Raw genomic sequence first — 20,212 nt, 5'->3', positions numbered from 1 at the left:
AAACTCTTAAGGAATTCCATCTTATAACCTACATACTTGCCCCATAGAGGCTGTTTAAGCCTCATAAGGTAGCACACCTGCAACATGGGAACCTGCCACTTGGTAGATAACGTCTTGAATAGAACACAGGTGTTGAGATGGGACCTATGGCAATGACAACATATAACTATTAAAAAGTTGCTTTTTCAGAAATAAAATGGTAATATTTTAATTACCATCAGAGTCAGCTTTGTAAATAGCCATTTATTTGGGTTCATAGTTTTACAAAGGAGTTCTCTTATACTTTATAGAAGAGTGGTATTATCACATCTAGATTGTTAGGCAGCACAGGCTTTTTTTTTTAGGGAGATGTTTAAACATAGAGTATAAGACTTTAAAATGTAAAGTCCTCACAAAAATAAAATAACAGTTTTTAAAAACCTACCATTGTAGCACCCTGGGTGGCTCAGTCAGTTAGACATCCAACTTGATCTCATGTCACGAGTTCAAGCCCTACATTGGGCTCCACACTGGGCATGGAGCCTACTTCAAAAACAAAAACCCCTACCATCATTCTACTTTCTACTTATTTCTTTATCCTACCTGCCCCCATACACCTGGCCCCAGGAGATTTTGCCTTATCACTCAAAAAGGTGTCCAGAATAACAGTTCCAAGGTTGAGTAGGTAACAGCCAGAGATTAAAACACACATCCATAAGAAGCAACATTCCAGACAGGCATCTGAAAGGGCAAAGAGTGGCTTAACCAACATAATTTCCCTCCAACTGTCTCTTTAGTGAAGGGATAAGTACCTCCCCTAGCTCCTCAGTGCTCATTAGAACAGCCTTGTCCAAGTTTACCAGCAACCTCTTCCTCAGGGAGAGATACAATGCCAACCCATACTTTCTCAACAAGTGGCACCACCTGCTTTATTTACACAAAGAAAATGCTTAGTAATAACCTCATCCCTTGTCTCTCCCACCCCCCAAAATTTCCCTATGGCTCTCTCATTTCTTTTAGAACCAAACCATTTTAAAGACATTTAGATTTGGTGCCTGATAACTTGATTACCTTCAGAGTCCTGGGTAAAGAGCAAATCAGGCTGGAGATTTAACTGAGTGGGCTTCTCCTGGCACTGAGCCCAAGAGCTGTTAAGAAACTGCCCTAAGCCCCGATCCTGGTTGTTAGTTATATCTCGGAAAGGAGCTCTAGACTTGTGGGCAATGACCCGCTGGCCCTGAGAATCCTCAGTGAAAAGCTGACTCCAGGAGTCCTTGTCATTCTTTTCACTGTCCCAGGAAAACACAGAGACGGGATAAGGGCTTTGTTTCCCAGAATCTGTGTCTTCTCCATTCCAGGAATCCCTGTAGTTTTGAAAGAGGATGGGGGTTTGGGTGGTTTCTTTGGCAGACACCTTTTCTAATTTGGTCTTGTCCAATAGCTGAAGGCCCTTGCCCCCAGGTGGTTGAACATGTCTCTGCACATCCTGATAGTTCTTTTTATTAGATCCATGAAGCCATTCCCTTTTCCAGGAAGGGTCTTTCTCTCCTTCCTTTTGGTCCAGCAAGTGAGAATGTTCCAAGTTCTGAGCGAGGGAACAAGAGAATGAGGCTTTATTCTTCCCAGCACAGACTAAGGTATCAGGCTGGGGCAAAGACAGCGCAGTCAAAAATGCAGTTCCCATTCTGTGGTGGCCAGAAGCCTGGAGGGACCGAGAAGAAAGTTCAGCTTCCTGGGTATCTGCAGGGGTTGAAGTGGCTAATGGGGGTGCCATGCAATCATCCTCCAAGCCCTGGATCAGATGATCTAGATGGGTTGCATCTTTCTTAGATTCTTTGTTGGTCTGACTCTCTGTATGAGATGAAACTCTCCTCTGGTCACCACCATTTGTCTTTCCTAGTAAGACAGATGTGAATAATTATTCTGCAGGAAATCTCTACCTTAAGCAGGATTTAGCTGGCTTTTTCTGAAATTAGTATCAGCTACTGTCACTACCTAGCACAGGGGCCTTAGACTTGTCACACACCTTTGTAGCTGATCTTACTTTTTTTTTTTTTTTTTTTTATTTGAGAGAGAAAAGAGAGAGCATGGTGGGGGGGCGGGGTGGAGAACCAGACTCCCCCACTGGGCAGGGAGCCCCATGTGGGGCTCAATCCCAGGACCCAGAGATCATGACCTGAGCTGAAGGCAAACCAGATGCTTAACTGACTGAGCCACTCAGACATCCCATGATCTTCCTGCTTTCACTTTCTACTTTCTCCAGAATGATCCTTCTAAAACACAGACCTTGTACTGCGCTACTCAAATATACGGATGCTTCTAATGACCTAATAAAGTCAAACATGGTAGGTATACTCAAACCACAGCCTACTTTTCTCAGCTGTGTTTTCATTTATGGGGTCTGATTAACAGGGCACATCAGTTTTGTGTTTTGTTTTTTATTTAATATGGTTTCTGTTAAATAGTGGTCCTGGCCCAATATAGATTCCTGGATATTATCCTTTTTGAGAAGTAAGCACAATACAATTTTTGTAAGGTTACTAAGATCACACTAACCAGCCAACTCTAAAAAACCCTCTATTGACAGTCCAAAGAACATTAGATCCTCCACTCTGCAAACATTGCCTGGGGAAGGGAATAAAGACAATTAGATGCTAAGTCAACTAGCTAGAAAGACAATATTAAGAAACAACTACTAGTGTCCAACCTGTCCACTTTATCAGACATGGAATGGATCCTCTTCTACCTTAAGGATGAATAATAATGTGAATTTCCCACTTCCCCCTCAAATCTAATTACAAGATCTAATTACAAAGCTGAATGATTTCCTTTTTCCCTCTCCAACAAGAATTATCCTACAAAAAGTGTTTTGTGAAAGATTTCTCAACTTTGCCTAAGAATTCAATACATTATAGAATATACTAGAATTATGAAATTACAAGGGGTGCTTGAGTGGCTTGGTTGGTTACACATCCAACTCTTGATCTCAGGTCTTGATCTTGAGTTGAGAATTCAAGCCCCATATTGGGCTCCATGGTGGACATGGAGCCTATTAAAAAAAACAACAATAATAATCAAAAGTGTCCCTGCAAAAAATCTGCCCTTGTTACTTAAAGCAAAAGGGTGCTTACTTTAAGTTTCTATTTGGGGCAGTGGGAGTAAATTTTGAAGATTTATGCAAAGCAATCCTGGGAATCGCATCAAGAGGTAGAGCTCTTCACTCAAAACCCTCCAACTGGCAGACACCCTAGTCTGTAAGCCCCAGCCTGCTCTGAGGCAGCTCATCCCCTGAAAAGGGACATGTAAAAGAACTGCCAAAGGATGACGAGACACAAGCCAACTTTATGCGAACCTTTCTAAGAAAAAAAAAATCTTTGAACTCTAATTTGAGAAGCATTATACAGAAATACGTTATCAAGTAATCCTATATAGACTGCTCATTATGGCCAATCCAAGACATTTATCTAACTACTAATGGCAGGTCAGCTCCCCTGTACCCCCTAACTCCCCAAGCATACTTTCTCCTCACTGCTCTGTCAGGGAATACAAATATTTAATATTAGACTGAGCACACAGAATTAGAAAATGTTGGTAAAAGCATGTATATATTGTTTTGGAGAAGAGGATGTTCTGTTGTTTGATATCCTCTTCTAATAAGTTAGCTAAGTTTAACTGGTGTCACACTTCTCATAAATTTTCCAGCATGGAAAAATGCACACACTCCCTTTTGCTCCCTGGAAATTCCCAGGCGGGTCATCATACCTGGCTGCAAGGTGAAGAAGGAAGCAATGCTGGTCTGCCGAATGCCTGTAGGTGGAATTCTTTGAGTTAAAGAAATCTTAGCCTTTTTCTCTCCAGAAAAGAGTTTTAGCATTTGGGTGCTTGGCTTCATTAAATGTGTCTGAGAAGGGGGAGAAAAAGAATAATAGAACCTGTTAATATCAAAACAACTGCCAAACAGAAGAGATTCAATATACCTGCGACCCTCATGGAACCGCACTAGACCCTTTGGATTCCACTCCTATACTACTCTCTGGGTAGTTTTTGCTGTACATCATCATCTACCATTTCCTGCCACAATGATGATGTTTGTTTTTCTCAGGAAATCACATATTCCAACTATAGCACAATCTTTCTGCTTCCCCACAGAAATAAGTCACGCTGACTAAAGAAACAAGATTTGTTGGAGTGATTCCAGGGATGATACTCTCTTACATTTAAAGAGAACTAATGATTCTACATCTGCATTTGACACATTTTTAGTGGTTTTCAAATAGTCACATATGGTTAAAAGCATGGCTCACACAGCTTGGGTTCCAATCAATCCCAATTCTGCCACTGCTACTTATTGTGTGACCCTCACAAGTTGCTTAATCTAGGTCTCATTCTCAGGTGTGAAACGGGGACAGTAAAGTATCTATCACATAGGGCTTTATGAGGATTTGGTGAGTTAATTCACATAAAAGGTTTATACAGTTCCTGAGATTCAATACTAATTGGTTATTAGGAAGAAGTTATTATTGCTCTTAGGAAGAAGAGCAGAGAAACAACAGTCTTATATACTCATAGCCCATTTATACTTCGTAGTATGAATTCGTACCAGAAAAGGTTTGGGAAGTAAGTTTTGTCGACTATAAATATAACCTAATCTTTATTTAGTGTGATTTGTTTTTATTTCCACTTACTTGTTATGGAATGCCTGAGAAGTAACCCTGAGAACAGGGTAATTTATATTCAATTCAGTTTATGTGAGAGCCAAAGAAGAAATGAGATTTGCCAGTATTCATGCTGCAAGTTGGAGATAGGTCTGAAACTTGAACTCAGATTATTAATTCTAGCCCAAAGTTGATATCATTTTTACATTGGAAATTAAAATGTACCTTAAGTGGATAAAAAAAGAAAAATCCTTGGTATAAAACTCATTCTTTGATTTGCAGTACTTGTGTGGAACTTTTCCCTCAATCATGCAAAACTAGAAAACTGGGTAAAATACATGGAACAACTGGTATTAGACGGTGGACAACAGGAAATGCATTAGATTGTGAGCTCTGAAAGAAGGAAAACAAATGAGGTGAGCCCTATGATGACTCTAGCTTTCTGCCTGGAATCACTTGACAGACCAAAATATACGGACAAAGTACTCAGGCACTGTACTCTGGATTAAATGAATACATTGAGATTGGAATTTGGAGAAACTGAGGTTGCCACTTCTCTCAAGTTGTGAAGTCCATATTCCCTCACCTTGAACTTGGGAAGAATTTTGTGACTGTCCAACCCATAAAGTGTGATTAGAAGTAACATTACACGGTTTCCAAAACTAGGTCATAAAAATGCCATGTACTCTTGTCTTGCTTTCTTGAGATGCTCATTCTTAGAACCTGGCCACCATGCCATGAGGAAGCCCAAGCAGGCACATGAATCTCTAAATTTTATAAGAGACACATCCTAGATATGTGAAACTACAAGGGTATACGAGTAGCTGCGCTCCCCTGCTAGAACCTCCAAACAAGCTCTCAAGGCCAGCAAATATTTTAGCACCTATATGCTAGGTGCTTGGAATATACTAATGAACAAAACAGATTGTTTTTGCCCTGGTAAAGCTTACAGCTTAAGGGAAAAGACAGACTAATAATAGTTATTTAAATGACTACAAGAATACTAGTCCTACAACACAAATACAAAGGATTCTAAGAGAATATTATGAAAAATTATATGCCAATAATCAGGACAACCTCGAAAGAAATGAATAAATTCCTAAAAACAGATAACCTCCCAAAACTGAATCCGAAGAAATAGAAAATTTGAACAAACTAAGAGCAGTAAAACTGAATTGGTAATCAAAAGTTCCCAACAAACAGAAGTCCAGGACGAGACAGCTTCCCAGGTGAATTCTACCAAACACTTAAAAAAAAGAGCTCGTATCTACTCTTCTCAAACTATTACCAAAAACAGAAGAAGGAAATTTCCAAATTCATTCTATGAAGCCAGCATTACCCTGATATCAAAGCCAGATCAAGATATTACAAAAATAGAGAACTACGGGCCAGTATCTCTGATGAAGGCAAAAATCCTCAACAAAATATTAGCAAACCCAATCAACAATACATTTAAAAAAACAATACATTAAAAAAAAAATCACTCACCACAATCAAGTGGGATTTATCCCTGGGATGCAAGGGTGGTTCAATATTCACAAATCAATCGACATATCTATCACATCAATAAGAGGATAAAAACTAAATGATCATTTCAGTAAATGCGAAAAAAGCATTTGACAAAATACATTATCTATTCAAAAACCCTCAACAAAGTAGGTTTAGAGAGAACATACTTCAACAGAATAAATCACAACTGACATCATACTCAATGGTGAAAAAAAATGAGAGCTTTTCCCCTATGGTCAGGAATAAGAGAAAGATGTCCACTCTCACCACTTCTATTCAACATAGTATTGGAAGTCCTAGCCACAGCAATCAGACAAGAAAAATGAATACAAAACATCCAAATTGGCAAGGAAGAAGTAAAACTTTCACTATTTGCAGATGACAAGATACTATATATAGAAAACCCTAAAGACTCCACCAAAAAACTAAAACTGATAAATTAATTCAATAAAGTTAAAGGATACAAAAATCAGTGTACAGAAACCCACTGCATTTCTATATACTAATAATGAAACAGCAGAAAGAGAACTTAAGAAAACAATCCCATTTATAATTGCACCAAAATAAAATATCTAGGAATAAACTTAGCCAAGGAGATGAAAGACATGTACTCTGAAAACTATAAAACTCTAATGAAAGAAATCGAAGACAACACAAGCAAATGAAAAGATATTCTGTGCTCATGGACTGAAAGAACAAATATTGTCAAAATGTCCCTACTACCCAAAGCAATCTATAAATTAAATGCAATCAAAATACAAAACAGTATTTTTCCATAGAACTAGAATAAACAATCCTAAAATTTGTACAGAACCACAAAGGAAAAAAACAAAAAACAAAAAACAAAAAACAAAAAAAAAAACAAAAAAAAAAAAGAACCACAAAGGAGGGATCCCTGGGTGGCGCAGCGGTTTGGCGCCTGCCTTTGGCTCGGGGCGCGATCATGGAGGCCTGGGATCGAATCCCACGTCGGGCTCCCTGCGTGGAGCCTGCTTCTCCCTCTGCCTGTGTCTCTGCCTCTCTGTCTCTCTCTGTGTAACTATCATGAATAAATAAATTTTAAAAATCTTAAAAAAAAAAAAAAGAACCACAAAGGATTCTGAATAGCCAAAGCAATCTTGAAAAAGAAAAACAGAGCTGAAGTATCAAAATTCCAGATTTCAAATACTACAAAGTTGTAGTAATCAAAACAGTATGAAAAAAAAAAAAACAGTATGGTACTGGTATAAAAACAGATACACAGGTCAACTGAACAAAATAGAAAACTCAGAAATAAATATGCCAATTAATCAATAAAAGAGGCAAGACTATGCAATGGGAAGAAGTGTCTTCAATAAATGGTGTTGGGAAAACTAGACAGCTACATTCAGAAGAATGAAACCAGACCACTTAATTATACCATACACACACACAAAAAAACCCTCAAAATTGATTAAGGACAAGGCACCTTGGTGGGTCAGTCAGTTAAGTGTCTGCCTTCAGCTCAAGTCATGATCCCAGGGTCCAGAAATCAAGATGAGTTGTTGGACTCCCTGCTCTGCAGGGAGTCTGCTTCTCCCTCTGCTCCACGCCTCCCCCCACCCAGCTTGTACTCTCTCTTAGGCTTCTGAGGTTCCATACTCATCTCTTCCCACTTCTCCAAATAGCCCATCCTCCTCAGTCTCTCAAAGAAAACCTTTTCCAGTCAGTCACTATCATGCCTTATCAAGTCACACTAAAAGGATGATATTACCTAATAAGGATGCCCTAAGGAAGACTGTTTAAGAAGTCTGACCAAGAAAAACTGTCAGGATTCCCATCATCTCCAACAACATAAATCAGCTTTGCTGAATGAATAGAAATAAAGCATTCATCCAAAACTTGCCTCAAACTCTCCAAACCTGCGAAACAAATGACACACTAACCTAGTTCAGAACTTCATAAACTCTTGCCCAGTCCTAGACTAATACAATAGTCTCTTAACTGGTCAGGCCCCCACTCAATACCTTTCAATCAGTCCCACACCCACACTAATATCTAGATTAACCTCCCTCTAGCACAACTGAGAGCACACCATCTTGCTCAAAATGTCAGTAGTTTCTCTACTACCTTATAAAGTACTGACTCTCAGACTACACACAACAGTACAATTCCAGTTTACCCTTTTCTCCATTACCAAAACCTCTTCATGTATACTATAGCATAATATCCACATTCCAGTCCCTATTATGGCCTCTACCTTCCTCATTTCTGTGCCTCACACAGAAGGGCCTTTTTCACACACAAGTCTGAAATGCTACATTTACTTCAGCTAAGCCCCAACCATTCCTGATTCGCACAGAGTGATCTCTTCCTTTTCTAAATTTGACATTTATCACTTGGTATTTCAAGACTTATTAACAAAATCCTGGTATCAACATTTGATTCACATACTTTTTATCCTGTCCTCCACAGAACTAGCTTAATACACATAATACTCAACTCAATAAATATTTTAGGAAGAAGGTAGATACACAGGAAGGACACAGTCTGGTTAAAAAACATATGTGTGTGTGTGTGTATATATATATATATATATACTCATATTTTCAACATTAACAAAGCTCTCAGGAAACATTAACGCTTTTCCAGTACTCTGATCAAAGTGAAGATGAGCTCCTGTCACTGTAATTGATGTCACACATAAGGTCCAGAGCACAGATGAGATGAGTGGTATACCCACTGAAAATTGAAGGCTTTCTTCCCAAAGTACTCTAACAATACTAAATTTATTGCAAGAATATTCTCTAGAACCGCTTGGCACTGATTTTTCATCCAAACCTAATGAAAACTCAAGAGGAATAGGAGAAAAAAGCAATTCCTTTTAACTATCAGAATTTTTTTTTTTTTAAGATTGTATTTATTCATGAAAGACATGGAGGGAGAGAGAGAGGCAGAGACATAGGCAGAGAGAGAAGCAGGCTCTATGCAGGGAGCCCGATGTGGGACTTGATCCCGGAACTCCGGGATCACGCCCTGAACCAAAGGCAAATAGATGCTCAATCGCTAAGCCACCCAGGTGTCCCAAATATCACAACTCCTAATCTGGAGACCAGATAGGTCTACATCCATTACCATTTCATTAGTAAGTCTTATAAAAGGGTATTTCTTGCTAATTTTTCTTAAAGGATGTCACACATGTCAAAGATCACGTACAGTGTTTTCAGACATTTGCCATCAGTTTTGCCCTAACAAGATTATGTATTAAAGATCTGTTTAGGGGATCCCTGGGTGGCGCAGCGGTTTGGCGCCTGCCTTTGGCCCAGGGCGCGATCCTGGAGATCCGGGATCGAGTCCCACATCGGGCTTCCGGTGCATGGAGCCTGCTTCTCCCTCTGCCTGTGTCTCTGCCTCTCTCTCTCTCTCTCTGTGACTATCATAAATAAATAAATAAATAAAATTTAAAAAATATTAAAAAAAAATAAATAAATAAAGATCTGTTTAAACCTCCCAATTTTAACTACTCCAATACAGCAATAGCTAAATGTGACCCTCTCAATAGAAAGGTAATGGTCCCATGCAAGAAAGAAGAGCTCACTTACACTGGAAAGTAGAAGCCTCAAATAAAATGCAATGGAATAGAAACCTCTACTCTGGAGCAAATCCCCAAGTACCCCTGGAGGGTGTCAACTTTATGAAAAGTAGTACTGTCTGTGTGTGCACATACACACAATATATAGTTGACCCTTGAACAATGTTAGGGTCACCACCTCCACGCATAGTTGAAAATCCGCATATAACTTCTGACTCCCCAAAACCTTAACTATTAATAGCCTACTGTTGACCAAAAGCCTTGTTGATAACACATATTTCGATAAACACATACTTTGTACATTATATGTATTCTTACAATAAAGCTAGAGAAAATATTAAGAAAATCATAAGGAAGAGAAAATATGTTTACAGTACTTAACTGTATTTACCAGAAAAAATCCACATAAGTGGACCCACGCATTTCAAACTCGTTTTGTTCAAGGCTCAACTATACACACAATTGGCCTATATTATATCTATTCTCTCAATTTCAAAACAAGAGCTATTTTTTACTCTTTCTCTACTAATCGTCTACTTACTCCGGTCCCAATTTCTGGCTCCGAAATGTAAATGGAACTAAAGGAAAAATGCAAAGGTCCTTTTAAAAAGGAGATACTAAGGGATGCAAATAACTGGACTAAAGTCACAGTTTAAAAATGTATTTAAGGGGGGATCCCTGGGTGGCGCAGCAGTTTGGCGCCTGCCTTTGGCCCAGGTGCGATCCTGGAAACCCGGGATCGAATCCCACATCGGGCTCCCGGTGCATGGAGCCTGCTTCTCCCTCTGCCTGTGTCTCAGCCTCTCTCTCTCTCTCTCTCTCTCTCTGTGTGACTATCATAAAAAAAATAAATAAAAAACAAATTTAAAAAATAAATAAATGAATGAATGAATGAATGAATGAATGAATGAATGAATAAAAATGTATTTAAGGGGCACCCGTCTGGCTCAGTCACTGGAGCTTACAACTCTTGCTCTCAGGATTGTGAGTTTAAGTGCTGGGTGTAGAGATTACTTAAAAATAAAATCTTAGGGCAGCCCGGGTGGCTCCGCGGTTTACCGCTGCCTTCAGCCCAGGGATTTATCCTGGAGACCCAGGATCAGGTCCCAGGTCGGGCTCCTTGCATGGAGCCTGCTTCTCCCTCTGCCTGTGTCTCTACCTCTCTGTCTCTCATGAATGAATGAATGAATGAATGAATGAATATCTTTAAAAAAAAAAAAAAAAGAGGGGATCCCTGGGTGGCTCAGTGGTTTGGCGCCTGCCTTTGGCCCGGAGCATGATCCTTGGAGTCCCGGGATCGAGTCCCACGTCGGGCTCCCTGTATGGAGCCTGCTTCTCCCTCTGCTTGTGTCTCTGCCTCTCTCTGTCTCTCATGAATAAATAAATATTTAAAAAAATAAAATTAAATTAAAATTAAAAAAAAGAAACTATTTAATATTGACTATCTTTCCATGTGTGTATCTGAATAGACCTATAACAAGTAAAGAGATTAACAATTTGGAAACTTCCTACAAAGTAAAGTCGACTGTGTACCACCTGAAGAGGCTAAGAATTTTCAAAACCAGCAAGCCTAGGCTCCTTTTTTGTTTACCAGTTTTCATTTAGCTTCTCTCTCTCCTCTGGCACTTTGCTATAACCAGCAAGAAGAAACCAGGTAGCACCTTCAACACTGCCTAGAAATCTCCCTAGCTACATCACATCACCCAGTTCCTTAGGTACATTTTCTACCTTCCACCTTACTACAGCCAACAATAGTTATAGTAATCTTCTGTCACTACATAACAAGGATCCCCTTTCCTCTAGTTTCCAGTAAGATTATCTCACTTTCCTTTAAACTCTCATCCACTGCCTCCTCAAAGACCATCCTAGCTCTAGAAATAGTTTCCTAAAAGATCTTCAAGTGGGGCACCTGGGTGGCTCAGTTGGTTAAGGGGCTGGGCTGCCTTTGGAGCAGGCCATGATCTCAGGGTCCTGGGATCGAGCCCCATATCAGGCTCCCTGCTCAGTGGGGAATCTGCTTTTCCTCCTTCCTCTGCTGCTCCCCTGCTTGTGCTCTCTCACTCGCACTCGCTTTCAAATAAATATATAAAATCTTAGGGCGGAGGGGCTCTTCACACTTTCACTAGCACTTTCTTTAGAGTCCTTCCAGCTGCCATTGCCCCATTCTAAAGCCACTTCCCCATTTTAGGTTTATGTTAGGTAGCACTCCATAGCCAAAACCAAAATCTGTATTAGCTCAACTGCTGCATTAATAAATTGCCACAAAATTTAGCAACTTAAAACAACATTTATTATCTCACAACTTCTATGCATCAGGAACTTTAGAGCAGCCTATCTGCGTGGTTCTGGCAGTCTCATTAGGTTGCATTTAAGGCATCAACCAAGGTGCAATACTTTCAAGGTGGCACACTCATTCAATGGTTAGCAAACACAGTAAGGTTCCTCACCACATGAATGTCTCCATAGAGCTGCTTGCATGTCTGCACAACAGGACAGCTGACTTCCCCTAAAGAGAGAATGAGGCTAAAGCTGCAATGCTGTTTATGACCTAACCTTGGAATTCTAAGATTAACACTTCATCACATTCTATTCATTAGAGTCACTAAATGCTAAGAACGGCCCACACTCCTGGGGATGGGGAGACTTAGCATCCATCTTTTAAAGAGAGGTGTAGCAACAAATTTGTGGACATATTTTAAAACCACCACCCCTCCACCCATAATAAAATGTTCCTCTAAACACACAGAACTTCCTTATGCCTCTAAAGGCACTTATAGTCTAAGAGTTATTTGGGTACCTATCATATCCCATGCTGCCAGAGTTAGAACTATCTTATTCATTATTCACCTTTTTATCATTTGAAGACACCTTACACATTATGAAAAAAAACCACACTGGACCAAGCTACACTTACTCTGATGTGATCTGAAGCAAATCTACGAACTTCAATTTCTCCATCTGCAAAATTGAGCTAATCTCACCTCCCTCACAAAGCTACTGAGAAAGTTAAGTGAATAATAAATGTAAAAAGTTTTATAAACCATAAGCCACTAAAGATCATACTGATGAACATTTGTTAAGTTACATTTACAGACCCTTATATCAGTCTTACAGTACTGATCCTAACAGGATCCTAAACTAAATTGCATTACAAACTGAAAAAGAAATAGAAATTATTTTTGAGTTATAATGATATTTTAAATATAATTTTGTTGCTAAGTACACACTTTTTTTTTCAAGATTTATTTATTTGAGGGAGGGGGCAGAGGGAGAGAGAAAGAATCTCAAGCAGACTGCTGAGCAAGGAGTCCAATGTGGGGCTTGATCTCACAACCCTGAGATCATGACCTGAGCCGAAACCAAGAGGCCCAACCAACTGAACCACCCAAGTACCCATGTTAAGTACATGCTTTAACTGCCATTTTACTAGAGGTCTTTTCCAGTCCATCTTTGCTCTAAAAAGCTCTAAGTCCTCCCACTTATCTTCTCATCAGAGTGAGAAAGACAGAATAAGCAACTATGACCACATTTAAAAGGTTTTCTGAAAGCAAAGCTCAGTTGGACTAATTCATTCACTCATTCAATAAATTTGTACTGAGTACCTACCATGTGCCACTGTTTGAAGGCCTGCCTAATGGAACTTTCATTCCAGTAGGGGAACACCATAAATGAACAAGTAAATATACAGTCTGTAGTACACCTGATAGTAAAAGGGCTATGGAGAAAAATAAAGCAAGACTAAGGTGTTAGGGACTATAGGGGGTAGGGGATAAAAGAAAGGCTATTTTATGGTGGTTAAGAAATGGACTCAGTGATAAGTTCACATCTGAACAAATGAAAGAGCAGAGCCATGTGGCAATTTTAATCCCTATGTATTAGAAGGTGTACAAAGGTCCCTGCAGAAGTGTACTTGGCTTAAAGACTAGCAAGAAGGCCAGTATGACAAGAGCAGAGTGAGGGAGAGAGAAGAGTAGTAGATGAGGTCTAAAATGTATGACAGGGCCAACATACATGGGCAAATTGTGCCTTGCAGGCCTCAGAGATTCTGTTTTTTTACCAGAAGATAGGAAACCACTAGACAGTTTTAAAGTTAACAGTGAGCAAAGGGTCACTCTCATTCTGGGTCAGGCAACAGTGGCAGAAGAAGTAGGAAATTATGAGATTCTGAACACATGTGAAGGCATAGTCCAAAATGCTGATGGACTGAATGTTGGTGAAGGTGCAGAATGTCACGGTGGCATTCATTATTCTGCCAAGGCTATCAGAAACCATTCATGACTCAGCCAAGATTTCTGTTATCTTCTTATTTCTGTCCCCTTCTTAGTTAGTCCCACTTCTCTGCTACATATATTTCAAGGGTTAGAAACTAAATTGCATTACAAGTGAAAACAAAATAGAAATTATTTTTGAGTTATAATGATATTTTAGGGCAGCCTGGGTGGTTCAGTGGCTTAGCACCACCTTCAGTCCCGGGTGTGGTCCTGGAGACCCAGGATCGAGTCCCACGTCAGGCTCTCTGCATGGAATGGAGCCTGCTTCTTCCTCTGCCTGTGTCTGTGCCTCTGTGTGTGTGTGTGTGTGCCTCTCATGAATAAATAAATAAAATTAAATAAATAAATATAATACAATACAATACACCTGGGAGACAGCAAACATACAAAACACATACTAAACCTTTTTACCTCTTTATTGTGTAGAAAAACATCTCAGAAATATTTCTCAATGTTTTAAAAGAGGTAGCAAAGTTAAAATACAAAATTTGAAAATCATTTAAACTAAAATGGCCTTTTTAAAAACTCATACTAAAACTCATGTCTCACATGGGAAGTTCTCCATCATATATTTAGTGAAAGGTGAATAATACAATATGCTCGAGATAATCTCATCTATGGGGGAAATAAATATATTTATACACATAGAAAATGTCTCAAAGCATACCAAATTGTTAAAAGTAGCTACTACCAGTGAAGCCTTCTGTTTTTTTACTTAGTATAATTCTATACTGATTTTTTTTTTTAAACAAACATATATTTCTCTCCTACTAAAAAAGCTGAAATGAAAATAAATAGAGTATCCTCCATACCAAGGCCTAGGTAATGAGGCCAAGCTTGCCATGCCTCTGTGGTACCAAGAGAGAAGCAAACTCACTCAAACACAAGCATCTATTTTCCAGCTAGACTACGAACCACCTCATTACTCACCTCAAAATAGCACAGTTCTATTTAGGATCAAGTGGGAAGGGGCATATTTTCTAAAACACTGGCCACTAGCAACTGCCTATTAATGACTAACATTAAAACTCAAAACATATGTGTGCCTACTTGATACCTACTTTAGGAAAAGGCAGGTTTCTACATTCTGTGAAAGAGAGTCTTCAGTATTCTGATCTGGGCTGAATGCCTTAAAAAGTTAACCAATTTTTAACAAAGTTAAAAAAAATTTTTTAAGATTTATTTATTCATTTTAGAGAAAGCATGAGTGGGAGGAGCAGAGGGAGAGGGAGATAGAATCTCAAGCAGATACCACTGGGAGCGAGGGGCACCTGGGTGGCTCAGTCAGTTAATCATCTTTGACTCAGGTTATGATCCTGGGGTCTTAAGATGGAGCCCTGAAATAGTCTCCTTGCTGGGGGAGGGGGGGTGCTGTTTCTCCCTCTGCCCCTCTCCCCAACTTGTGTTCTCTCTCCCTCTTCAATTAATAAAATCTTAAAAAAAAAAAAAAAAGCAAGAAAAAGAGTTCTTTGTGGATGCATATGAAATGATACATAAGAACCAATAAGTGAGAAAAAGCAAGTTGCAGAACAATGTAGAAAATGCTACTATTTATAAGAATAGATACTGTTTGCTTGTACATAACTATCCTTGGAAGAATGCCCAAGAAAGTTGTGGCCTCTGAGATGGGCCAAGGAAGGTTAAAAGCATCAGGGAGGGCAGCCCGGGTAGTTCAGCGGTTTGGTGCCACCTTCAGTCCAGGGCCTGATCCTGGAGACTGGGGATCGTGTCCCGCATCAGGGTCCCTGGGTGAAGCCTGCTTCTCCCTCTGCCTGTGTCTCTGCCTCTCTCTCTTTCTCTCTGTCTCTCATGAATAAATAAAATCTTTAAAATAAATAAAAGCATTAGGGAGATATTTTGCTGCCTATCACTGACATACATTTTAAATTATGTACCAGATGAATGTATCTACCCCAAAACATTTTTAAGTAAAAAAAAATAAAAAATAAAAAATATAAAAATTGGGGGACACCCGCATAGCTCAGTCGGTTAATGGCTGGCTGCCTTTGGCTCAGGTCATGATCCCAATGTCCTGGGATAGAGCCCCACAATGGGCTCCTTGCTGTGGGCAGTGATGGGCCTGCTTTCCCCCTCTCTCTGCCCTCTCCTTGCTTATGTTTGCTCTGTCAAATAAAAACATAATTTTTTTTTTAAAGGAACAGGTGGTTCATTTGCTTTTTCCCAAAAAATGACTTTAGTTGTAAGATGCTTTTTAATAGCCCTCAATTACTTTGTGCAGGAGGTTGTAGCCACTGTAGGAGAGCAAAATTTTCCACCCCAAAATGTGTCTGTTTGGCATATGTATTATTTTAGGCTGATCATTTTTTTAAAATATTTTATTTATTTATTAGAAACAGAGAGAGAGCACGGCAGAGACACAGGCAGAGGGAGAAGCAAACTCCATGCAGGGAGCCTGACGTGGGACTCGATTCCAGTCCTCCAGGATCACGCCTTGGGCTGAAGGCGGCACTAAACCGCTAAGCCATTGGGGTTGCCCTAGGCTGATCATTTTTAAGGAACACAAGGCTCAAGAACAACTGGTGACTTTCCCCCAACTACCTAAAAAAATTTAGAGGATCTGTTTCAGGAAGGGAGCTACCACCACCGACAGCTATGCAACTAGGGTTGCATTTCTCTACATTAATAATGAGCTATCAAAAAGAAAAATTAACGGGAACCCTGGGTGGTGCAGCGGTTTAGCGCCTGCCTTTGGCCCAGGGCGCGATCTTGGAGCCCCGGGATCGAATCCCACGTCGGGCTCCCGGTGCATGGAGCCTGCTTCTCCCTCTGCCTGTGTCTCTGCCTCTCTCTCTCTCTCTGTGTGACTATCATAAATAAATTAAAAAAAAAATAAATCTCTTTACATAAAACAGTATTTAAAAAAAAAGAAAAAAGAAAAATTAAGAATTTAATTTATTAAAGAATAATCCCATTTACAGCTGCATCAAAAAGAATAAAAGAAAAATTAAGAAAATAATCCCATTTACAGCTGCATCAAAAAGAATAAAATACCTAGTAATGAAAGAGGTGAAAGACCTTTCCTATAAAGACTGTAGGAAATGGATGAAAGAAATTGAAGATGATACAAATAAATGGGAAGATACTTTGTGCTCATGGACTGGAAGAATTAATATAGTTAAAACATCCATACTAGCCAAAGCAATCTACAAATTCAGTACAGTCCATCAAAATACCATTTTTTGCAAAACTAGAACAAAATTATCCTAAAATTTGTATGGAACCCCATATAGGCAAAGCAATGTTGAGAAAGATCAAAGCTTTACGTAAGTATCATGCTCCCTGATTTGGAACTATACTTATACAAAGCAATAATAATCAAAACAGTATGGTACTAACACAAAGACAGACTCATACATAAATAGAACAGAACTGAGGGCCCATAAATGAACCCACACATATATGGTCAATTAATCTACTACAAAGGAGGCAAGAATATACAATGGGGAAGACAGTCTTGTCTCTTCAATAAATGATTCTGGGAAAACTGGACAAACTACATGCAAAAGAATGAAACTATCTTATACCATATATAAAAATAAATTCAAAATGGATTAAAGACTTGAATGTTAAAACCTGAAGCCATAAAACTCTTAGAAGATAGAAGATGGGCAGTAAGCTCTTTGACATCAGTCTTAGCAGTATTTCTTTGAATCAATCTCCTCAGGCAAGGGCAACAAAAGTTAAAATAACAAATAGGATTACATTAAACATTTGGGGAATATAAATAATAGTGAAAGGGAATATAAGGGAAGGGAGAAGAAATGTGTGGGAAATATCAGAAAGGGAGACAGAACGTAAAGACTGCTAACTCTGGGAAACGAACTAGGGGTGGTAGAAGGGGAGGAGGGCGGGGGGTGGGAGTGAATCGGTGACGGGCACTGGGGGTTATTCTGTATGTTAGTAAATTGAACACCAATAAAAAATAAATTAAAAAAAAAAAGGATTAAACTAAAAACTTTTTGCAGAGCAAAGGAAACCATCAACAAAACAGAAAGACAACCTACTGAATGGGAGAAGATATTTGAAAATCACACATCTGATAAAGGGTTAACATCCAAAATATATAAATATAAAAAAAAAAATTTAAAAATGGGCAGAGGACTTGACTTATTTCCAGAGACAACACCCAGATGGCCAACTCAGACATGAAAAGGTGCTCAACATCACTATCCATCAGGAAAATGCAAATCAAAGCCACAATGAGATATTACCCCACACCTTTTAGAATGGCTATCAACAAAAAGACAAAAATAACAAGTGTTGGAGAGGATGTGGAGAAAAGGGAACCCTCATGAACTAGCTGGGAAATGTAAATTGGTGCAACTATGGAAAACAATATGGAAGATCCTCAAAAAATTAAAAATACCATATGATCCAGTAATTCCACTTCCGGATATTTATCTGAAGAGAATGAAAACACCAAATGGAAGAGATATATATGCCCCTATTTACAAGAGGCAAGATATGGACACGACCCAAGTGTCCATCAATAGAGGGACGGGTAAAGAAGATGTGGTAAATATATCCAGTGAAATATTACACAGCCATAAAGCACGAAGTCTTGCCATTCTTGACGGCATGGATGCACCTAGTAGGTATTAGGCTAAGTGAGATAAGTCATTCGGAAAAAGACAATGTATGACATCACCTGTATGTGGAAAATCTAAATAACAAATCGAAACAGAAACAGACTCTCAGGTATAGGAAACAAACTGTTGGGGGCGGGGGGAGGGGCTGGGGAGGAGAAGAAACAGGTGAAGAGGATTAAGAGGCACAAACTTCCAGTTAGAAAATAAATCATGGGTAAAGACTCCTAACTCTGGGAAACGAACTAGGGGTGGTGGGAGGGGAGGAGGGCGGGGGGTGGGGGTGAGTGGGTGACGGGCACTGAGGGGGACACTTGACGGGATGAGCACTGGGTGTTATTCTGTATGTTGGTAAATTGAACACCAATAAAAAATTAATTTATTAAAAAAAAAAAGAAAAGAAGTCATGGGGAGGCTAAGTACCGCCTAGGGAATATAGTCAATAATATTACCGTAACTTTGTATGGTGACCATGGCAACCACAGTGGATCATTTCTTAATGTTTAAAAATATCAAATCACTATGACGTAAGACTGAAATTAACAAGATACCGAATGTCCAGTATTGTCCGTTAAAAAACAAACAAAAACAACATGTCCTCAGGGCAAATTCTTTCTCCGTCCTCTCCCCACACCCGGGAGCCTAGTGTCCCGTCTCATCCTCACCCGGCCACAGCGCGCCGGCCTTCCGCCCCCGGGCCTCTCCGCTCTTCCCAAACCCCATTTCTCACCCCTCTGCAAGCTCCAGCCCCCCTCGCCTCAGAATTCCCCACGCCGCTCCTTTCTCCCCCGCGACCGGACCTCCAGCACCGGCCTTCTCACGCCTCCAGGCCCCAACCCCTCCGGCGACACCCTCTCACGCCCGCGGCCCACCTGCACTCTCCGCCTCTTTAGGGCCGCCGCGTCCAGCCACACGCCACAGGCCTCCTCCTCGGGGCCCCTCCGCCTCATGGCCGCTGCCGCGTCCCGGCCGACAGCTCCCCGGCTCCCGCTCCCGCCGCCTCACAGAAGGGCTGTAACGGCCTCCGCCGACGTTCGGATCTCGCGCCAACGCCGGGGGCGGGGCTACGCGGCGGCCCGCGACGCAGGCCCCGCCCCCGGCCCCGCCCCGGCCCCGCCCCGCCCCCTGTCTCCGCGCCCCGCCCCACGCGCTCGGCTCCTCCGGGGAGCACCTTTCGTGTCCCCAGGTCTTCACGTTCCCAGAGGTTCCGGAGTTACTTACCGCGCCGAGGCTGTGTGAACGTGCTCGCGGCGATGCACAAGGAACATGCATTTCTTTTCGCTAAGTTAGTTGCACTTTCTTGTAAACAGAACTACCCCGGGCTCAGGGTTTTCCAGTCTCGCGGCTGCATCCTTACAGCCATCCCAAAAGGGCGGAGCCAGGGTCACCAGCACTAACCGTGCACTGGAGTTCGTGAATTACTTTTGAAATTCAAAAACAAAAAAAACAAAAACAAAAAAACCAAAGCATGCCTATAAAACATACAAAGGAGAGGATTTAGAAACCATTACAAAAGGGGCACCTGGGTGGCTCAGCCAGTTAAGTGCCTGCCTTCTGTGAGGGGGTGGTGTCTGTCAGGATCTCAAGGTCCTGGGATCAAGCCCCACATTCTCCTCTCTCTGCTCAGTGGGGAGTCTGCTT

At 40.5% G+C, this 20,212-nt stretch overlaps 1 protein-coding gene across 1 annotated transcript; it reads right to left on the bottom strand.

Moving 5' to 3' along the window:
* Positions 1–228: 228 nt before the first annotated feature.
* On the bottom strand, positions 229–19,601 carry AUNIP (aurora kinase A and ninein interacting protein). The gene is made up of 3 exons (XM_072827746.1): positions 19,444–19,601; positions 3,742–3,880; positions 229–1,875 (listed from the first exon to the last, which is right to left on the bottom strand). Exons 1-3 carry the CDS (start codon positions 19,519–19,521, stop codon positions 1,022–1,024), a joined length of 1,071 nt encoding a protein of 356 aa, XP_072683847.1. The 5' UTR covers positions 19,522–19,601; the 3' UTR covers positions 229–1,021.
* Between the last annotated feature and the right edge of the window lie 611 nt (positions 19,602–20,212).

The sequence above is a fragment of the Canis lupus genome, chromosome 5 (assembly GCF_048164855.1).
Source record: "Canis lupus baileyi chromosome 5, mCanLup2.hap1, whole genome shotgun sequence".
NCBI lineage: Eukaryota > Metazoa > Chordata > Mammalia > Carnivora > Canidae > Canis > Canis lupus.
Note: the sequence above shows the minus strand (reverse complement) of the source record. Positions and strands in the feature narration are given on the sequence as shown.